Below are 22,561 nucleotides of genomic sequence, written 5' to 3' on the forward strand. Positions count from 1 at the left end.
GTCGCTGGAAAAGTGTATGGAGCGACGAGTATGAGTATTAGTTACAATTAGTTACTTCTTGTTTTTTTCATCTCTAAAATTTTCTGTTTCTTTTGAAGTACTACAAGAAACTTTTGACTTCGTTATATTGCATAAAATTTCATTTGCAACTAACAATAACTATAGTATTGTTTGTCCGATCATCTACAAAACGTAGTTACCCTTCCTTTTATAAATAAAGAGAAATAAACATTGAAAACTATTCAATTGCATCTTCTGAATAGAAGTTAAATATTAACGTTAAAAGACCAAAATTAACAATCAAATGGTAAATCATATACCATGTCTACTGTCGATAATTTCACTGGTAAATAACTGAGACAAAAAAGGATAATGGGGACAATGCAAAACATCAACTTGTTTTCCTATATTTTCTAATTGTTCTGTGAAGCAGATACTCCATAAGGAACAGACTACTAAACATACAAATTAGCTTAAGATTAGAAGGAAAGATCCACTTAAAATTCTTACTTCTACTTGTATTTTCATTCAATTACCTTAGATTAATGTCAGAAAAAGTTTTGTCAAACTGTAGCTAAATATCTCTCACAATTATGGAAAAAGGGAATATTGCTCTCATGCATTCTTTTTCCTATGATAGACTTTTAAAATGAGCAAAATGCCACTCAACACCCGAATGATATATAAAATAATACCAATATTTACCATGTAATATCTATTGTAGTGGTTTTGTATAAATAACAGATTCGTCCACCAATTTTGCCTACATTTCTCGCTTTCGTTACATATCCCATCAAAAAATGGACCCCATGGTAAATGTCTCAACCAGGTTGCGTAAAATCCCACAATCAAAGCAATCGAAGGAAGAAATCTGGAAATGTCATTATTAATATATTAAATGAGTTCCGTATTAGCAGGTACCACCATAACTGTCCAAAGGTTCCTTTATTATCTTCATTTTGTAAGGATCAGTTTCAGTTGATTAAGGAGGTCTTGTGGTATGTGATTTTTTGCATAAAACATATCTCAAATATGCGTAGAAGGATTTTTGAAATTTCTAGCTATTATGCCATAAGTAATTTTTGTTGGCAGATGTATTTTGACCACATATATGTATGAATTTCAATAAGAGGATTCACAGGGTTAATTTTTTTGTGCCATTATGCCTATTTTCAGTTTTAAAGCATTTATTTTTTTGTACCAGTTTTATGCATATTTCAACAATTAGTGGTGTATTTGGTGCTAATTTTGTACATTTACTTTCGGTATGTAACAATTTTTAATATATTTGTCAATTTCCGATTAATTTATTTTATATTACCTAAGCCCAGTGTTGCCAGAGCTAGTACAATTGTACAATTTTAGTACATTTTAGTGTATTTTATACGCTAGTACATTTTTCCTTTTTTCTAATACATTTTCCCTGCCTTCGCAAATATAAAGTTATTTTATATTTTCGTTTAATAAAATAAACTAGAAATTGTACTAGATTGTAACAATAATTAGAAAACAGAGCCAAGTTGATTTATATTTAGATCGTGAGATTTTTGTACTGCATTGCTAATTTTATCGGTAAACTTTATATAAATTTTTCATCCCCAAAATAATAATTGACACAGTCTATAACATTTTTGGAAAAAAAATTTTATTTAAACTTATGTTTATACATCTCTTTCATTTTATTAAATTTGTTTGAAGTTGGTACAATCTAGTACATTTTCTAGTTCAATTTTTACATTCAGCTTTTAAATTGTGGCAACACTGCCTAAGCCACAACGTGACAACATCGTACTAGAGTTACCCAGCACATGTCTATTTTTCGGGGAATTCCCTAGGCCGATTACGGAGAGTTTGGGAATACCTTTGGCCGCTGTTATTCGATTTCCAAATATTATTTAATTAAACGTATGACTTAAACAGTATTACCCTGTTAAAATTGCAGAAGGCGAAAGGCTAGAGTTCAAGTGTATTGTATTCCTACATAGTATAATATTTATTTAACAATGCCTAAAGTTAGCCATCAGTAGAAGAATAGGTACGAGGTTACACAGAATTGAAATTTGAAAACAATAAATTAATTTGCAGGGCCTGCCTTAGAGTGGTAAACTTATTTTACATACAAAAATAAACAGCGACAAAAAGTACAATTTAGTTCAGCATATTAAAACTGCACTTCATCAAGAGAATTTAAATAAATTAAAAATAGAAAGAAATAAACAACAAACTTTATTGGAATCGATGGCTGGCTCATTAACAGAAATTGTGCAAAAAAAATTTAACGTTGATTTTAGTTCTTCTTCTTTTAATGCTTATCCATTAATGGATGTTCGCGACCACATTTTACATGGCTTCTCTATCTCTAGCGGTATGGATCAATGTCTGAATATCTTGTATACCCGTCCACTGCCTCACGTTCCGTAACCATGACATCCTCTTCCGTCCCAATCCTCTCTTACCTTAAATCTTGCCTTCGACTATCAGCTGAAGGAATTGATATTTATGGCCTGGCATTATATGGCCAAGATATGCAATCTTTCGTTTCTTCATGATGTTAAAGAGTTCACGGTCTTTATTGATACGCCTGAAAATATCCTCATTCCTCACTTTGGCAGTCCATGGTATCTTCAAGATTCTACGATATACCCACATTCCGAATGCCTTTAATTTGTTGATGTTTTTTACCTTAAGGGTCCAACCCTCCATCCCGTAAAGAAGCACTGACCAAACGTAGCACCGCACAAGTTTCAGTCTAAAATCAAGATCAAAGTCGGTACATGTAAATACATTTTTAAATTTTATGAATGTACTTTGAGCTTGTTCAATTCGGCATTTTATTTCACCGTCCGACGACCATTCTTCATAGAGACATGTTCCTAGATATTTAAATTTTTCCACCCATTCTATAGCTTTTCCATTATATGTTACTCTAGATTTTCTAATCGTATTCGCTTCCCTGGTGATAATCATGAATTTAGTTTTTTTGATGTTGATGTTTAATCCCATGTTTTGGCTATGTCCGCCTCCTATATTAATTAGTTGTTGTAGATCATCTATATTATCTGTAATCAGCACTGTGTCATCGGCGTAACGTTTGTTGTTGACCCAGACTCCATTGACTTTGATCCCAATGTCTCTATCTTCAAGTGACTCTCGAAAGATGGCTTCAGAGTATATATTAAACAGGAGCGTACTCCTCTGCGAATCCGAACTTGCTCAGTTAGACCATGATTTACTTTGACTTGCGCTTTTTGGTGCCAGTACAGATTTTCGATACAACGAATGTCCTTTTCGTCCAAATCCAATTTTTTAAGGAGCTGCATAAGTTTGTGATGTTGAACTTTATCGAAAGCTTTTTCGGAGTCTTTTTTTAATTTCAATTAATTAATTTTAGTTAATTTCTACAAAAATACACCAGCAGACATATTCCCGCCGAATCCACTTTACGTAAAAACTATATTGACTTGGTTTACAATAGGGGTCTCCAAACTACGGGCCGAGGGCCACATCCGGCCCGCGGATAGATTTTGTCCGGCCCTCGGAGAGCTAGCATACTTGAAAACTCCTTTTATAGACATATTTTTTATAGCAAATCAAATTTAGTTTACTGAAGTTTTCTAATTTTATGTTGAATAATTATTATATTGTCATGGGCTAACTACTCATAACATTGTTGTAGGCTTATTGTTATTTTTTTTGTGATAAGTTGGATAAAGAAACACAGAATTACAATGAGTAAAGACATGTATAAAATGCATAAAATTTAACTTTAGTATATAATAATTGACAAATTATTGAAATAAATTTAACTAACATTTTATACATTTTAAATAAAAACATAACTTATAACAAGCATAATGACATATGAAATATTAATGAGATTTATGTAATTGAGATTTTCCACTGACAATAGTTTGTAGTTGTGGACTAATTTTACTTGTACCAATTATTTAAAGAGATTTAAGATGCTCATCAATTAATTTAGATCTGTAAACATTTTTTGTGTACTTCATTTTGGAGAAGGTCTTCTTACACAAATAAGTAGTACCAAAAACAGAAAACAGCCCACGAGCAAATTTATACAAATTATCAAATTGTGTCAGTGGAAGACTCTTATTCAATTCCAACAAAGATGAGTTTTGATATTTGTTCTTAATTATATCACTGCACTGTAGATCAATCATTTCCATTTGAAGTTCCGGGGCTAAGGTTTCAATGTCAGTATCAAAAGGATTCTGAAAAATCTTAATTTGATTCGCAATGGCATCAAAGTCCGAGAAACGAGTATCAAAATTTATTTTCAAAGCACTCAAAGTTTCCATTGCAAAATCAATAGTAAACTCAGTCTCATTGGTGTGGCTTAATATTTCACATGTTTTAAAATGTGAAAAACATTTACTTCGTAGTTGTGATTGAAACAGTATCAATTTCTTCCGGAATGATTTGATATTAGTGTATAAATCAGGAAGTTGCTGGTTTTCTCCTTGCAATTTCAAATTCAGTTCGTTCACATGTTTTGTCAAATCAACATAGAATGCTAACTTCTACAGCCATGCGTTGTTTTGTAATTCAGTAAGAGGGCGATGCTTTTCATTCAAAAAAATTTCGATCACTGCTCGAAGTTCATAAAAGCGCTGAAGGACTTTCCCACAACCAAGCCAACCTAAGGCAGTATGATAAAGTAAATCATTTTCTCCAATCTCTTCAATAAATCGTCAGAAATGTCGGTGATTCAGCCCAAAAGATCTGATAAAATGATGACAGTTGATATGACTGGTTTCAGAACTTCAGACTTATCCAAACATTTTCCGCACAAAGACTGTTGATGAATGATATAATGTAAGACTAATGGTTTTGAGCCACCGTCATTTTCTACAGCCTTTGACACCATAGCGACCACTCCTTTATCTTTCCCACTCATGTTTTTGCCTCCATCAGTTGTAATATATTTCAAGTTTTTCCATCGAATGTTCTTTTGATTAGTGGCCATTTCAACTCCTTTAAAAATATCAGTACCAGTAGTTGTGCCATGAATACTATACATATCAAGAAGTTCTTCATGCACTTCATAGCTTTTATCTACTCCTCGAATATAAATCAACACCTGAGCAGTATCTGACACATCCGTTGACTCATCCAAAGCCAAAGAAAACCACTCAACATGTCCATTTTTGTCGAACAGTTGAGAGGATATATTTTCAGCGATGTTTTCTACCCTTCGAGCCACCGTGTTTGCCGACATACTGACAGTTTTTAATAAATTTACCTTTTCAGGACACATTTCTTCGGCTGCTGCAATTATGCATTCTTTGATCATTTCTCCATCGGTGGATGGTTTTCCACGTTTTGCAATTTCAAAAGCCACACGAAAGCTGGCACGAGTTGCAGCCTCTTGTTCAGTTTTGAATTTTGTAAATGAAGATTGCTGCGATTTCAACCCGAGCTTCATAGCAGGAAAATTAATAATAAGTATTGTTGTCGTTTTGCGGACTTTTTTTTCATCAATGGACTATTTCACTTTTTACCACCGGCAACAATGATAATATGGTTTTGCCCTCGGAACTTACTGGAGTAATCAGTATGGCCCTAAGGCTGGAAAGACCCCTGGTTTACAACAACATAATCGAAAAAATAAAACAGAGAATTGGAAATAATTTTATATGGTTTTTTGTTGATGAAACTACAGATTCATGTTATCAATACATAACGCACTTAATGATAGGAATATTGAACGAAGATGGCCCCACTAACGCTTTTTTAATAGGTCCTAACGAACAAATAATAACATTATTACAAGAAAGTGTTTAAGACATTACACTTGCTTGGCGCGGGGCCTTAATCGTGCAGCTGAAACTATTCAAACATGTTCAATTATTTCGGGTAGAATGGCAGGAGTACCACTTCCTCCTGAACCGGTTATTACCAGATGGGGTACGTGGCTGGATGCTGCCAACTATTATGCGGATCATTTTGAGTCGTTCAAGGAAATTATACTAGAGTTTCCTAAATCGGCTTCCCAACAGATTGAAAAGTGTCAAGATATTGTAAAAAATGAAGAGGTAAAATAAAACTATCACAAAACTCGAAGACAAGACACTTCTTCTCGAAGAAGCTATGAAAATAATCGAAACATATAACAACTAGATCTTAAAAGTACGTGGAGCTTCAGGAGTTTTAATTTTTAATAAATTGACTGAAGTGCTAAATAAAAATGAAGGGTATAGAGTTTTAAACCAAATAGCAAATGTTATTAAAGGAAATATGCACCAATTACCATCGTGGATGTTAAACGATGTGTTGAGTGATAGAAGAATGGGTTGAAAATTTTGAAAAACTTACTTACTTATTGGTTTATTCATTTCATTTGTTCCTATTATTTAGTGTTTTTTTTTGCAAGAAGTAAGTTTCTGGTTTGTTTAAGAAAAAGTAGTTTCTTTATTTACATTATGACGAAATGACTTCTATTTTTTTTGTTTTTTGGGTAAAACTGTGTTATATTAATAAAGATATTCGTTTTTATAAATTACTCTTCCTTACTTTTTTTAAATTTCATGCATATTTATGAGCTTACTCTAACAGTAATATCTCTATGGTATAGTAACGGTTGATTGAGGAAGGTTTACTCTAAGTTCCAAGCCTAGGAGACGGTAAGATTACAACCTATCTCGCGAAATTGTAAACTGTCGAAAGATTATAAACCGTAGAATACTTAATAAAATTTAACGTATTATTTGTCGGTACATTGTAATATTTAAAAATTAAACTTTTTAATAACCATTTGTCGCGCATTAAATTGTAAACAGTGCGAAAACTGTCTCTGATTTGTCGGACTCACAGTAGGCACAAATTCAGGAATGGAGTACCGATGTCAGACATAATGGACAGGACACAAAAGCTATTCTAGGAGCTGAATATACATCCGAAACCAGGATGTGTTTCATGAGACTGACGAAACAACTAGATCAATAGGTTAAGTTAGATTAGTATAAATTTCTTAAAAAATACAAAAATTAAAAGCTTGCAAAAACAAAAAAATACAAACATCAAAAAATAAAAAAGAAACAATAAAGATCCTAGGACTTGAGTTAAACTCGCAATAGGACAAACTCCCTGCACAGTAATGTATCTATGTATGGATTTGGGGTCTCGTATACACTGCGACCCAAAGAATCTATTGCTACGATACTGGAAAAACCAGTGCATACAGCTGATTCATCAATCCCACTCTTTGTTTAAAGGCTAGGATGTGGAATGGTTCTAATCGCCAGAGATCTTTGTCTTCTATTTCATACGCCCCCAGGTGTTTCACACTTCGAAAGAATGTGCATAGAGGTTTCGTCCTCTGTGCAACAAAATCTGCACGTCGCATTATCTGCTAATTCTAGCGTCTTCGGGTGTTTGTTGGGGCTACTGTACCCCGATAGAACTCCTGTTAGTATTCGTAGATTGTTCTTACTTAGGTTGAATCATTCAGCAGATCTACTTTGGTTTTAATTTCCCAGAAGAATCTTTGCCTGTCTCAACACTTATAGGTTGTCCCAATAATATCAGTGGTCTTTTTGAGCTCTTTAAAAATTATTCAATGACATTACAGAGTTATACGTAAAAATCTATTGAAAAATGCGTTTTTTGACGAAAAATCGTACTTTTCAATTGCGAATAACTCAAAAACTCCTTGATCTGACGAAAAACCTGTATACGGCTTTTTTACTTTAAATTTGCTGATCTTTCAATTTCTGGGGTTATTTTGGGTGAAAAATTTTTGGATATACACCTATCTGTCAAACTTTCAAATAAATCGGGGCTGCATTAGAAAAATCGGTGGGAAGATGCTTGACTAATTTAGCATTTTATCCATTAATTCATCAAAAAATAAATTTTCGGAGAACTTCTTCACACACTTCAATGTAACAACATTGAAACATATGTAGATTGAAATGAGTAAAAAATAGTGATCCAGAAAGTAAGCTTCCTGATGTTTTCCCTTCAAAGTAAACGTAATTAATCGTATAAATTGCGCAAGCTTCACAGATCTATGACGTACGAATCATACGCCAGCTGGACAAGGTCCACCTTGTGCCAGTAGTAGCAACTGTACGAAAAGAAAACGGCCCTTCAATGCTTAAAGTATTGCGCCAATTGAAATTCATCTTCACCCATATCAGGTCTAAGCATTAAATATGATGTGCAAGCAGATAGTGTATCCAAAACGGAAAGAGCAGTGAGCGGCCATCTCCCTTAAATAATGAGCGGAGCTGAGCAGAAATTTGATCTCACGCTGGATCCGTCCATTCAGATGATGAAACAGGTAAAGGGGTCAAAAATTGACCCCAGAATTTGACAATTGACAAAATTCTATGGGTGGATATGCTGGAAAAGAACTGCTATAATTGTTGACAGTAAATATTTGCTTGAGATGATGAAATAAGGAAACTCACTTTCTTAATTTGATTAGTATTACATAACATTAATTTCATTTTTTCTAATTATAATTTACCTACCGAATATATCTTTTTGCAATAGATTTTAAAATGAATTTAAAATCTATATCTTCGTTTTTCTCCTGTTTTACTAGTATAGAAGTGATTAATATCCAAGAAGACATCATAAAAAAGAACGACAGAATAAATACTGATCTTTTAGGCACCTCATTGAAGATGTTTGGATTGTCGTTATTCTGTAAGTATAAAAAGAAAATTAAAAATGAGGAGAAACTATTTGTGCATTAATTACATTGATAGAAAACTTAAGCTTATAATGATATTATCATTGTCGACTATAAATACACCATCACCCACATTTACATTGCCTAAACTTTGTTGCGATTACTAAATTATCGTCTTCAGGGCTGAACGTTAACAAAGTGCTTATAAACAATGTATCAGACTTCTTTTAATGCAAACGACTATCAGCCACATATCATTATCGTTTTCAATTAGTTTGAGTCAACTTCAATTGCATCAAATTATGAGTACAAACATTTTCGCGAGCTTCTGTTATAGTTAGCTCAAAGTGACAATGTTAGGCACAAATTTTTGTTAAAATACTCTGTACAGATTCTTAATGGCAAGGTTATGTTATTTTTTACAAAAAAAGTACCATTTCGCTAATAAAAATTGATTTAAAAGTTTATGTGTAGATTTTAATCCTTTCACACTCAGTATGCCAAATATCAGCTTTCTCGCAGTCTCAGGGGAAAATATCTAGTGACTGGACTAATTTTTTCCTTTTTCCAATCCCTTTGGCGGATCCTTGGACGGCTTCAAAAGTATTTCGGAAATTACACCTGGCAACACTGTGTGAATAGTAATATGAAAAACGCATACCAACCCAGACAAAATAATTTCCAAAAAAAGTAGTGCGTAATAAAGAAATTTTCAACACCTAGAACTTATTGAATACATTCACTTACGTCACTAGGTTAAAGACATTTTCATTTTATAATTTGTTCCATTCTTTTGTGTTCTTTATTTCTGGTAGAACCCCGTACAGTTTCTTCATTCTTTTATTAGCTGCTTTGTTGATTTCGTCGATCAAAATCAACAACAAATCAGATTACCACAACCCGGGCGGTAATCACCCAAAATTCCTACTCAGTCACTCAAAACCATGAGCACACTCACTGCCATACACTTATTTCAATAAGTTTCAATAGCAGTTTTTCTAAATTAGTTGCACTACTGCTATACTTAACATTTTTCTGGTCTAAGAGCAAAACAACTCTAAAGTAAGTTAATGCTACGACTATAGTCATTTTCCATCGGAAGGTTTTACGATGACCACTTCTGTTACGAGCTCGTCCACGAAATGGGCCGAGAAGCCGGTCCTATCCGGTTGTTGTTGCCGAGTTGTTTGTATTGATTTTTTAGAACTCATTTCTAGAGAGGTCTTTTTAATCATTTTGTTTCGTTTGTTCACTTTCTATAATTCTAGGAATGTCATTTGCGAAATAAACTCGAGCGAAGGCGAAAGTTGAGGTAATAAGAAAAACATTACAATACCATTATCAGTATCGTTATTCAATCCCACTCTTTTTAAAAAGTCTAGGATGTGGAATGGTTTTAATTGCCAGAGATCTTTGTCTTCTATTTCATACGCCCCCAGGTGTAGTTCTCTGGAGTTCCTTAGTGTTTCACACTTCGAGAAAATGTGGATAGAGGTTTCGTCCTCTGTGCAACAAAATCTGCATGCCACATTATCTGCTAGGTCTAGTGTCCTCAAGTGTTTGTTGAGGCGACAGTGCCCAAATAAAATTCCTGTTAGTATTTGTAGATCTACTCTGGTTATAGTTTCCCAGAAGAGTCTTGGGTCGTCCCAATAATTGCTTTTGCTCCTATCTACCTTCTTTTCCACTTTTTTTTCATTGTTTTGTAGCCGATACCACAAAAGAGTTCGGGTCCCATAAAGGGATGTATTTTATTGCCTAGCGGTTTTAATTTTTCTAGGCAATCCCAAACGACTTTGAAATAAGCTTAGAGCTCTAATAGATAATTGTTGGATGATGTCCTGGTTATGATAGTCCCTCTCTAGATTGAGACAAATACAAAAGGTACAGCTACAAAAATTGAAACAATTTACTTACGTCTTCAAAAAATTTAGGGTTATCGTTTGGTATTGCAAATTGTCCAAGAACGGCATGTACTACTATGATAACTATCGACATATAAACTCTTAAACCCTGCACAGAACGTAATTTCTCAAAAGTCGGTCCGGTGGGAACACTTTTCAATTTCGTCCAATTATTTTTTATTGAGAAAGCTAAAATTAATCTTCCGCCTAAAAATCAATTTCATTAATAATGAAACATATTATCCCTCCATTTTTCAAATTATGAATCATTCCAAAGAACTGAAACTAATAATAACAATATGTTGTAATGCACATTGGATTGCCATGTAATATATTTTAGATTTTTAGTTATAATGAGAGCAAAATTAAAATTCTAAACCAAACATTAACAACACCTTCTCCAGTGATAACCTTTGTTAACCATTGTACCCTTCTAGAGAACTGACGAGGCTCTGGCAACAACAGCTTCGAGTGAGTGAAAGAACTGTCAAGAGAAAAGCACCCTCTAGCCCTACGGTTAAGATATTGACCCTGCAGACGGAGGACCAATAAAAGGGTCAACGATATAAGGATAAAAAAGCAATGGAAAATCACTGTATTGAACATCTTCAAGCTTCCCCAAGCAAATCACCATTACTTTGATAACTCGACTGCAAAATGTAACTAATCATGAAAAATAGAGGCCAAAATTCGGCATGAGAAGAAACACCTTTCTACCCCAAGGCCTCTCAGTTCGTAATCATGAGAAAACTTCGAGGGAGAAATCGACAGGTAAGATCAGATCTGAGAATAGGAACATGTGGACCAATGTGGGAAGTTCGAACTTACTGTTAGAAATGCAGAAAATAGAAATGCAAATACTGATAGTTTGCAGAACTATGTGGCCGAATGCAACCCATTTCGAGTTTAAAACATAGTTTAAACCTTAGTTTAATCTCTAATTTAACCATAGGTTATAAAATTGGCCATATAAATTAACAGGTTATCGAAGCTTGTAATTTTGTACTTATTTGTCCTTTCCATATAAAAATTGTTGATTATTGCTATTAAATGTTGTGTCAAATCCGTATGTATTGGTAAATCGCTGAAAATGCTCAATAATAATTCTTTAAAAAACGAATTAAGACAGGGGTGCTCAAACTTGAACTGCTGGCGATCTACCTCAATATTTTTAGACTACTTACGATCGACTCTGAGAGGCTGCAAGTATGTGTGATGCAGGGTTGTCGTACATACACGATACACCCTACCTACCTAGGTAGGGTGTACCGTAGCATATATAGATATTAGCTTTCTGCACAATATAGGTACATTATTTTAGTCAAGGTTTGGGTTAGGTTTAGTTAGGTTCTTCTCTACAATATCAATGAAAAAACTCATAGTTATTCAAAATTGCGAGTTTATTGGTTGTTACAAAACAAAAGAGTTACATATGGTGTTAAACCTAACTAAAGAGTGGCTTTTGATGTTGAAGCGTGGCACTGCATGTCCTCAGCATACTTTTCATAAGATGGTACGTAACCACTGAGTGCTAATCGCAAGCATGATGACATATGATCGTCAGTTAGTCGATTGCGATATTTTGACTTAATTATCTTCATTTCAGAAAATGCAGACTCGCACAAGTAAGTTGACCCAAACAATGCCGTCAGTCAGTTGAAGGGCGATTTGCCTTAGATTCGGATATTTATCTTCAGATATAAAACAACAGAAATTTGTATCAGATGCTGTAGCTTTGAGATGTATATCTGATATAATCTGCACCAACTCATTTTCAACAGAACATGAGTTCATATTAAACTGACTTGCTATTTCAGTAGCTAATTCCTCAATGTTTTTACATGAAAAAGGATAACTCATAAATGATGCTATATTTTCCAATTTACTGCAATCATAAAAACGCATTTCGAATTGTCCCAAAATATTTGATAATTCAGCCTCATACGTATCATAATTAAACTGAGGAATCCTTGCTTTCAAAGACGGAAAATGTTTCAGATCCTTTCTATTCAGTTGATCTATCATAAGTTGCAATTTACTTTTGAATGCGTTTACTGCGCTAATCATCTCAATAATAGTTTTTCCTTCACCTTGAAGCTCCAAGTTAACGATGTTTAAGTGCATTGTGATGTCAGTCAAAAATGCCAAATCAGTCAGACATTTTTCGTTTTCCAAAATCTGAGTGTCATCACCTCTTTCGTCTAGAAAAGCTGTTATTTCGGGCAATAATTCTTGAAACCTTTGTAGGAACTTTCCGCGACTCAACCACCTGACGTCTGTGTGAAGAACTAAATCAGTGTGTTCAGCTGACTCCCCATCTTCCAACTGCAACTGAAAGAGCCGCTGTTGCAAGCTACGTGCACGGATGGAATTCACAATTTTTGTGGCAATGCCCATAATTTCCTCCGTGTTTAAAACTTTGGAACACAAAACTTGTTGATGTATAATGCAATGGAATGAAAAAAATGAAGGGAATTCTTCATTAGCTCGACACAATGCCACAAAATCGTTTTTGTTTCCAGTCATTGCTGGTGCTCCATCGGTTGTAATGCACACTAATTTATATATTGGTAGCTCGTAGTTTTTTACAAAATTAAAGGAAACTTCATATATATCTTCGCCACGGATCTTCTCCTTCAGAGGAATGATTGTCAAAAATTCTTCCTTAGCCGACATGTCATTGAATACCATCCGAATAAAAATACACAGCTGGGCAGTGTGTGTCATATCGGTGGATTCGTCGAACTGTAAAGAAAAGTATGTACATTCCATGATATCATGTTTTGGTTTATCTGCGATGTCCTGACTCATGACTTCAATACGCCTTGTGACAGTCGGACGAGATAACTGAAGTTCTCTAATAGCAGACATGATTTATTTTTAAAATATCCAAATAAAGTCTCACCCGCTTCAATAAATGCTTCCTTCACCACCGATCCATCTTCGAATGGTTTCTTGTGTTTAGCCAATATATGAGATATTTTAAATGACGCGATCGTAGCAGCTTTTGATTGTTTGGCTGGTCTTGTGAACATGGTTTGTTCTTTTTTCAAACAAGATATAAAACCACTTACTTTTCGTTTTCTTAATTCACTCTGTGGCGGAAAATCCTTTTGATAGTTTTTATGAACCGTTTTATGATGCCTCTCTAAGGTACCACGCTTAGGTATTGCAACTGACGCACGACAAATAACACAAATGCACTTATCCTTCAACATACAAAAGAAAAATTCTTCCTCCCAATCCTTATTAAAATGATACGTTTTAGATTTCTTCACTGCACTCATTTTCCACTATTTAATAATAAACTTTGTATCGACGTAGTATCGCTATCAAGTTAAAATTCAGAATGACTCCAATTCATGCAGGCGCAACATTTATATCGGCGTGAAAGAAAATCTCGAATGTTCCCGTCAAACGCGCCGCCCGAAACTAGACAGTACAGTCTAGTCTAGAAACAACGCGGCTTTTCTTTGACAAGTGCCGCGCCATCCTTTGATAAAGCCGCCTTTTGCCGCAAGCAGTGTTATTTTATTACGTAATACATTTTTGTAGTTTAGTTACCTACCTACTTATTAAAAATTTTTTTCTTCTCGAGATCTACTCAAAAAGCACTCGCGATCGACTGGTCGATCGCGATCGACCGTTTGAGCACCCCTGAATTAAGGTCTATAAATATAGGAAAACTACGTATATATAAAATTAACGCACGAAATTAAATAAAAAAAGTAAATGCTTTTTGTGTGTTGAGTTTTCAATTTGCTCTTTCCACCGAAAACGCGAACGCGACGTTCGGGAAGATCGTTTTGGATTAGGATTCACAACTAGCTGCTAGGTGATCTATCTGAACCAGTATTATAGTTTCCGAAACGTTATTAAATTAAACAATATTTGGTTTGTATAAATTTGAACGGGACAAATTATTATTATTAAAAACTTACACATAGTTTGCTTCAATTTCAAGTAAGCTGCTTCATTCTTTCCCTTCACAGTATCGTAAGCAGTAGAAACCATAACTAAACTTACGTATACAAAAAACACAATTCTGGAAAGTATAAACAAAATTAGTAGGGAGTATATTATTAATTTTATTTTTTATAAATCAAACAGAAAAAAGAGCCCCAAATAGAGTATTTGGGGTTAGAATTTATTATTTTACACTGTGAATGAGTCGAACGGACTGATTAATTTTTGATTTCACAAACTCTTCACAATGTCAGAAATAGTTTTTTAGCTTCAAAAGTATATTTGCCACTTAGGAACATTAGAAAAAGATTACGATCGTTTAGACCGTCTGCTTGTGGATATAATTGTTCTAGATTTGATACCATACTAATATGTGGCGTAAAAATTGTCAATTCTTCACTCTATTTTTTTCATAAATGAAAAGCTTCTAGTTTGCTTTGGGATTGGTCTCAATCCTCGAAGCATAATAATAAATCTTTGATATCTTTTTCTCCTGGAAGTCTTAGTTGTAGGTGGGACCGGGATCCCAAACCCAAAAGATCATTATATAAGTCATTGAGTATATGTAGATCATCTTTAAATCGATTTCGTGGGCTCTTAATACTAGCGTTCACCACCAATTGCAAAATTTGACGCTTACCTATAGTAGAAAACCACAAATGTATAGAGTGACGCAAGTCTCAATCTCAAATTGAAAAAAACTCCGACTGAGTGCCAAAAATTGTTGCAAAAAGCCTATGGGGACAATTCTTTATCTCGTGCGCGAAAGCAAATCAAAATTAATTAATTATTTGTCATTTTTGGCAGCACTGCGAGAACGAGTTCGTAAAAAACGGCCCGATTTTGCACCAGGACAACGCACCTGCCCATAACGCGCTATCTGTGAAGTAGTATTTGGCCGATTAACAAACTCCAGTGCTCGAAAATCCGCCGTACTCACCAGATTTAGCATCGTGCGACTTTTTTTGTTTCCAAAGATAAAATCTGCTTTGAAAGGGACCCGATTAGAGTCGATAGATACGGTAGAGATAAAAAAACGGAAGAGCTCCTAAAGGCACTCAACAAAAAAGTCTTCCAGAACTGCTTCGATCAATGGAAAAAACGTATGGAAAGGTGTGTGGCGAGGGGACGGGAGTATATTGAAGGGGAGCGTTCGAATGTATAATAATTTTTATAATAAAACCCTTTTTCGTAACCAGTCTCGTTATTTAATAGCCGTATATGAGTTATCTCACTTAGGTATATTCAAATGTCTAATATTTATTGTATATCCTTGTCCCACTTTTTTGTTCACTAATGCCGATTCTTTTTCTAATTGTGGGAACTCAAACATTCAACTACTATAAAAAATAAGTTTTTGACAAAAGGTAAATATCTAATTTGATTGAAAAATAAAATGACTGTAGAATATTAGTCTCTCTATACAATTGTGGGATTCAAAATGCCTATTATAAAACGACGCATATCTAATGGATGAAACAGTTTTAAAAATAAATTGTACATACGCAAAAATCCAGTCTCTCATATCTATTTGAAAGATCGGACCATCTCCTTTACATGCTTTTATATAAATATGTCCTCGAAATCCAAAGCTTTTATATTTGTTGTCAAAACATTCATTCAAATCTTTAATAAATTCGTCCTCGGATGAGTTCAGCGTTTTAACGTTTGGACAGGTTTTGGGTACACATGTAAAATGGCGTATAATATCATGTCTATAATGTAATTCGGATGCACTGACTGCCTAAAAACAGTAGTAAATAATTGTTTTTTACTTTCATCACGTGCAATTGATAATATTCTTCCAAATAATATATATGTTAAAGTGTTTTTTGTTGACACACTGGGTTTTACACGAAGATTTTTCAAATTCCTGACCAGTACCTAAGCTTTGAGCTGTAGCAACCGACCCGAGCGATATTTCTAGATCTGGTATGCAGACACTGAACTGGGATCGGGAATATAATTGTTTCATGCGGCCGTTTCTTATGCCCAATCTTCGATTATTTTTATGATGATGGTTGAAATAGATTTGCCATCACTTTTTCCTCTGTCAACTTCAGGCACTGGGATACGGACGGTAAAGGCCACAAAGGCTTCAGAATGAGATTTAACCGACATTAATTTCATCAACACAGTTTGTAGATTTTCTGCAAATTCTCCATTTCTTCAACTTCAACTTGATTTTCTTCGACCAAAGAATTAAGTGCTTTCTTCGGACTAGCAGTTGTTGACAGTCCAACTCTAGCTGTGCAACTAAACATAACCTTATAATACCAGAATGGAACGCTCTATTCTTTATAAAATGAATTAATTTTAACCGGTTACTCCACGAAGTTGACTGATTGTCTTGCATCCAAGTCGACGACATATTTTCTATGTTCTGATTCGATCTCTCAACATTGCTTTGGTTTTGGCTACGTCTTGGTTTGCCATGCACGATAAGCTCTAACAAACTTACTTTTAAGTTATCAATAAGTTGTTACAAAATTATCTTCCATTGTCTGGATGCAATATCTATAGGGCTCCAAGCAACAAGAGCTGTCCTTCAAGTTCTGCTCTCTTTGTGTAAAGAGGTCTTAAAACCACTTAAAACTTTGTAAAGTGATCTTCATAAACTAAAATAAGTTTATAGTTTCCATAAAGTTGTGATTGAAAATCTATGAGGTTAACTTAACATCTTGAATTCATATGTGGAAAATCTTAACAACACGTTTTCTGCCTGAAGAAGGGGTGGAAGGTGAAGAAGCTTGACATTTTGAAAGTATGGCGAAAAAGTTTCCTCCTTGTTTTATTCTATGAAATAACTAATTGAACTTCAACGAACACGATTAGTTATTTCATGGATTAACATTTCATACCTTCCATACAAAGGAAAATATGGAATTCTTCATTTGATATAAAGAATATATTTTTCTATGAAAGATTAAGGTAAATTAATATATATTTTTCAAAACAGTAAATTCATTGCTTAGTATAATATGGTATGACTAAAATATTTGCTAAATATCTAGTGAATATCGACGTTGTCATTTCGTAAACAGAGTTTTTGGAAGATTGGTCCAAACATATTTTTAATATAAATCAGCTAACACTATAATCAAAATCATGGTGAGCGGCTAAGTAATATTTCACTAATTACTTAAAAAATACAGAAAATAATGTATGGTAAAACAACAAAATTTTCGTCAAATTTATTATTTTAAAAATCTTCATTGTTTAATAATAATCCTCTAAATTTAACTTTTGTGTTAAAAAATTTAAAATTGATTTATGATACTCAAATATTCAACTTTAATTTTATTTCATAATAATAAAACATGAAATAATCATAACAAAATTTATGATTTTTTAACAAAAAAGATGTAAATTTTCCTATTGTCAAGAAATTTAAAAAAAAAATTGGTAGATGGCGTTAGCTACGCATTTTGAACGGAAGCTTGATTGAAAAATACCTAAGAAAGTGCGGTATTAAGGGCATATAGACCATAAACCAATATTCGTGAACTTCCCCAACTTAGAAAATATATCTCTCACTTACTTTGATGGTTTTCCATACTTCGGGGGGGTTGTTTGGGTTTACTGGGAATATTTTATATTCCAAATCGCAATAAAGGGCTTTATCTTTCAACAGCATACACGTCTCGTAGTTTTCAATGTTAAATACATCAGGCATATATGCATATTCTTCATCTAAAACGTAGATATACATAAAAAAAAACAAAGAATAAAGTTAGAGGAACTAAAACCATGCTAAAATGATGTCAACATGTGTACCATATCGAAACGTATCTTTCATATGAATTTTATTTCTGATAATGTCTAGTTGCTTGTTGACAACGCCTGAACCTCTTTTTCTACGACCGTGCGTTATTACCCACTTTCCCGCACGCATTTTAGTTTTGAAAGTAAAATTATACAAATTTTGACCTTATTAAACAGTTTTTTACTTCGGAGGTTATAGCTATTGTTACTACAGGCAAATAAATATTTACGAAATAGTCCATCAAATAAAATTCAAACCTTTTCTAGCTTGGTAATTTTACACTTTCGCGGTCACCTGGTTTTTTGGCTCTAGAAAATCGAAAAATGGATGGATTTTAATGATCTTGGTCTCAAAATGTTCCATTTTACGGCGGATTTATAAAAAAAAAATACGAACATTAAAAAAAAATAAATATTTTTTACAGTTTCATGACTTTAAATGCAAAAAAATGACTTTCTACATATAATCCTTCGTAACTGTTTCTGACGTCGTGGAATCAAGTTCGTATATTTTTTTTCGCAATTTACATAAAAAAATGAATATTTTGAAAAAAAAATTTCAAAAAAGTTTATTTTTTTGATTAATTGTGAGTTGTGGGATTTTGTTAATAATAAATTGAAATATATTGATAATGAGTTGCAACAATTGTGAATTGAATACATTTGAAGCACTTACAATATTCAGTGATACAAAACAACCTAACCCAACCTAACCTAACCTAACCTAAACTAACCAAAATCATAAAATTTATCCATTTTTCGATTTTTAATGGTTCAAAAACTATTAACATTGAAGAATATAGTACGAAACTATTCACGAAAATTGATTGTTTTTCATCGATTTCATTTTAAGCTATAAAAACTGAAAAACTCATTCTTTTTGGATTTGTTTCTAAATTTTTTATTAATTTATGTAGAATACAAAAAAAAATATAAGAACTTTATCTGATAATGAGATAATTTTTTGTAAAGGATTATTTGGCAAAACCGTTTTTTTACGATTTAAAACAGTAAAACTATGAGAAATTTTCATTCCAGCTATTTCTACTAATTTTTTTTATAAATCCGCCGTAAAATGGAACATTTTGAGACCAAGATCATTAAAATCCATCCATTTTTCGATTTTCTAGAGCCAAAAAACCAGGTGACCGTGAAAGTGTATAATTACCTCTAGCTTTTTGTAGCATTTTTTATTTTTTTAAAATATAAAATAATACAGATATTTTTTATATTATCATGTACATTCTTCAAAGGAGTGTCACAAAACAACTATCAAACCACCCGGGTTTGATATCATTTGCTATGATAACCCAGGCGTGTAATTCTTACTAAAACATCAAAGTTGTTCGAAACGTCTTGGAAGTGGCCGAATAAGTACAATCTTCTTCTAAATTAAAAAATATTGGTTTTCGAGCACAGAAAGCGCAAGTTTTCACCAAAGAAGATATATCCAGGGTTATGCGAGCTCCCGATGAGGTATACCTGATGATTAAAATGAATACCATTTTTGCACTGGCTGGCGCTCTTCGCAGATGATCCGAGCTTGTAAATATCACTGTCGACGACATTCAAGATAAAGGCAACCTAATTGTTGTAAAAATTTCTGATTCTAAAAATCATTCGTCAAGATCATTTGTTTTATCTGAAGAAATAAATGATTGAACCTATTTAACGCTGTACAGAAAAAACGCAGATTTACGACCACCTACCACGCCACACCGCCGATTTTTTATTCATTATAAGAATGGAAAATGGTCAGTTCAATGCGTGACGTAAACGCATTTGGTAAGATGCCAGCAGAGATTGCCGCATATTTACGCCTACCTAATCCGGAACGTTATAAAGGACACAGTTTCAAACGTTCTTCGGCAACTAGCAGAGTCCGGCGAAGAAATAACCAACCCAACCAACCTAAACCAACCTAAACCTCTCGAAGTCTGAGGGCTATTTGGAGGACTCCGAGAATCAGAAGAAAAAAATATCAAATAAAATTCTCTGTACTACAAATGACTTAAAACCGTTGCCGTCACCGTCATCGTCATCTTCATGCGACCTGCAACCGATGCCATCCTCATCGACGTCATCTACCTTCCAGTTGCAACCAAATAACTCCACTGGACCGGCAATTCTTACTAGTCTACAGAATGCAACAAATTGTGTTTTCAATATTAATATTTATAATAATTAGTAGTTTTTAGTTAAAGTTTTGCATATTATTATGTTTGTTGGAATAAAATAATTTTTGAAGAATGAGTTGGTATACTTTTTTGTATATACGATCGTAGAAAAAATAATGTTCCTAACTCATGCGTAAAGTGTCTTTCCCGCACTTGACCGCTTGCTCCGGAGACAACTGCAGTCGCGTGCGAGAAAGTATCACTTTCCGCACTTGTTAGGAAAATAACTATTTGGCAATTCCACATGGCAACTACAATATTAAGGGGTGAGTCGAAGAAAAACTTAATTCAATAATTGACAAATTATAGCATAACATCTTCAAGCTTATTCTTTATTTTTTCTGTTTTGCCATTTATTAATATTCAACTCAACAGTCAATCGCAATCCATTGCACTAGTGTTTACGCTCTGGACTAAGTGGAACGAAAAAGACTTGGTGCTTAGTGGAATGCACCATGGTATAGATGCTCAGAAACTGCAGGAGACTAAGTGAGGAGTACGAGGAAGGACCCAAAACTAACTTGAATGATTAAAAAAAAATTCTTTTTGAATTTTCTACAAAACACCATTATCCGAAAGAAGGTAGATAGGAGCAAAATCAATTATTGGGACAGACAAATACTCTTTTGGGAAACTATAATCAGAGTAGATTTGCTGAATGTATCAACCTAAGTACGAACAATCTACGAATACTAATAGGAGTTCTATCGGGCACTGTCGCCCCAACAAACACCCGAAGACGCTAGAATTATCAGATAATGTTGCGTGCAGATTTTGTTGCACCGGGGGCAAAACTTCTATCCACATTCTCTCGAAGTGTGAAACACTAAGGAACTCCAGAGCACTACACCTGAGTGGGTATGAAATAGAAGACAAAAATCTCTGATAATTAAAGCCTTTCAACATTCTAGACTTTTTAAAAGGAGTGGGATTAAGGGATCAGATGTAACTACTGGGTTCTTCAGTATCGCAACAAGAAAGGGGGTCACAATAGATCCTTTGGGTCGCAGGGTATACGAGACCCCCAAATCTATATGTACATATATACGTCCCCTTCAAAATATTCTCCATTATAACGAATTTGTCCCGCCTTTGCCTCCATTTTTAAATCATATGTAATATTTGTCTTTTCATGTCGGTTTTCATGCGTGAAAGTGAGAAAAATCCATATGTAGTTTCGAGCGAGTAAAGTGTATGGGGCACTTCCAAATACGCCCTGATCTAAGAAAGCAAAATCTGTATGAGCTACACCCTTGCCATAAAAAAATAAACATTGTTTTGGTGTTAAATATGGCTTGGCGACACTTTTTTGAACGAGAGCTTTCATTGATTAACTATTTGCTTTTGTTCTGAGTCCTAATCATAGCGCCATGACCTATCACCAGGAACAACCTTTGAAAGAAAATCTGAATCAGTTTGAAGTTGTTGTTACGAAGGAATAAACTTCGCAGCAAACCTTTTCATTCCCAAATGTTTCGTTAAAATCCCTAAATAGAGGTCCAAGAAAAACCACTACTCACTAACAGTTGATTAATTATCACTCGACGTTCTTTGAGCATAAGATTTCGAATTTTTTAACATATTCGTTGATTCGAACGTCCCCATGAGGTTTGTGTTTAATCGAATCACTGGTACACTTTAAGTTCAACAGCCTTTTTAAAGATAAAAAAACAAACTTGGGACATGCCTCAGAACGTTGCATCAAAAACGTTTAGCTTTGAGAAAAAATTCACCCCAATAATAAACAGTAGAAGCAAATGGGTCAAGAAGTGAGTTTTTCTACCAAAAATAGTTACGAATCTCTTAAAAATATGGTGATTAGTGCATTGAGGTCAGAATTTAATTCTGAGAAAGTGGAATTTTTGAATTTTTCGCCATTAAAAATTTCATTTGTTATAACGAAAAACGAAGAGACAAAAAGGGAATCTCCGTTCTTTAGATATATTTTCAAAAATATAAAAGATAGATGCAATTTGAAAAAATATCCAAAAATAGGAAGAAATTTTAGTAAAAAAAGTCCCTACTCTCGGAGTCGTAGCTCCATTATTTATAATTTTAATTTAACGTTGAAAATAGTGATTTTTGTT

At 33.8% G+C, this 22,561-nt stretch overlaps 1 protein-coding gene across 1 annotated transcript in view; it reads right to left on the reverse strand.

Moving 5' to 3' along the window:
• Positions 1–22,561, reverse strand: part of LOC130442132 (nose resistant to fluoxetine protein 6-like) — a 43,442-nt gene that overhangs the window by 14,378 nt on the left and 6,503 nt on the right. Inside the window, exons 3-8 of the mRNA XM_056776196.1 lie at positions 18,074–18,225; positions 16,038–16,276; positions 14,508–14,611; positions 10,580–10,773; positions 8,499–8,674; positions 706–871 (exon numbers count right to left, since the gene is read on the reverse strand). Of these exons, the coding sequence (XP_056632174.1) occupies positions 706–871; positions 8,499–8,674; positions 10,580–10,773; positions 14,508–14,611; positions 16,038–16,276; positions 18,074–18,225 (1,031 nt within the window). The remainder of the gene's footprint in view (positions 1–705; positions 872–8,498; positions 8,675–10,579; positions 10,774–14,507; positions 14,612–16,037; positions 16,277–18,073; positions 18,226–22,561) is intronic.

Source organism: Diorhabda sublineata, chromosome 3, assembly GCF_026230105.1.
Source record: "Diorhabda sublineata isolate icDioSubl1.1 chromosome 3, icDioSubl1.1, whole genome shotgun sequence".
Classification (NCBI taxonomy): Eukaryota; Metazoa; Arthropoda; class Insecta; order Coleoptera; family Chrysomelidae; genus Diorhabda; species Diorhabda sublineata.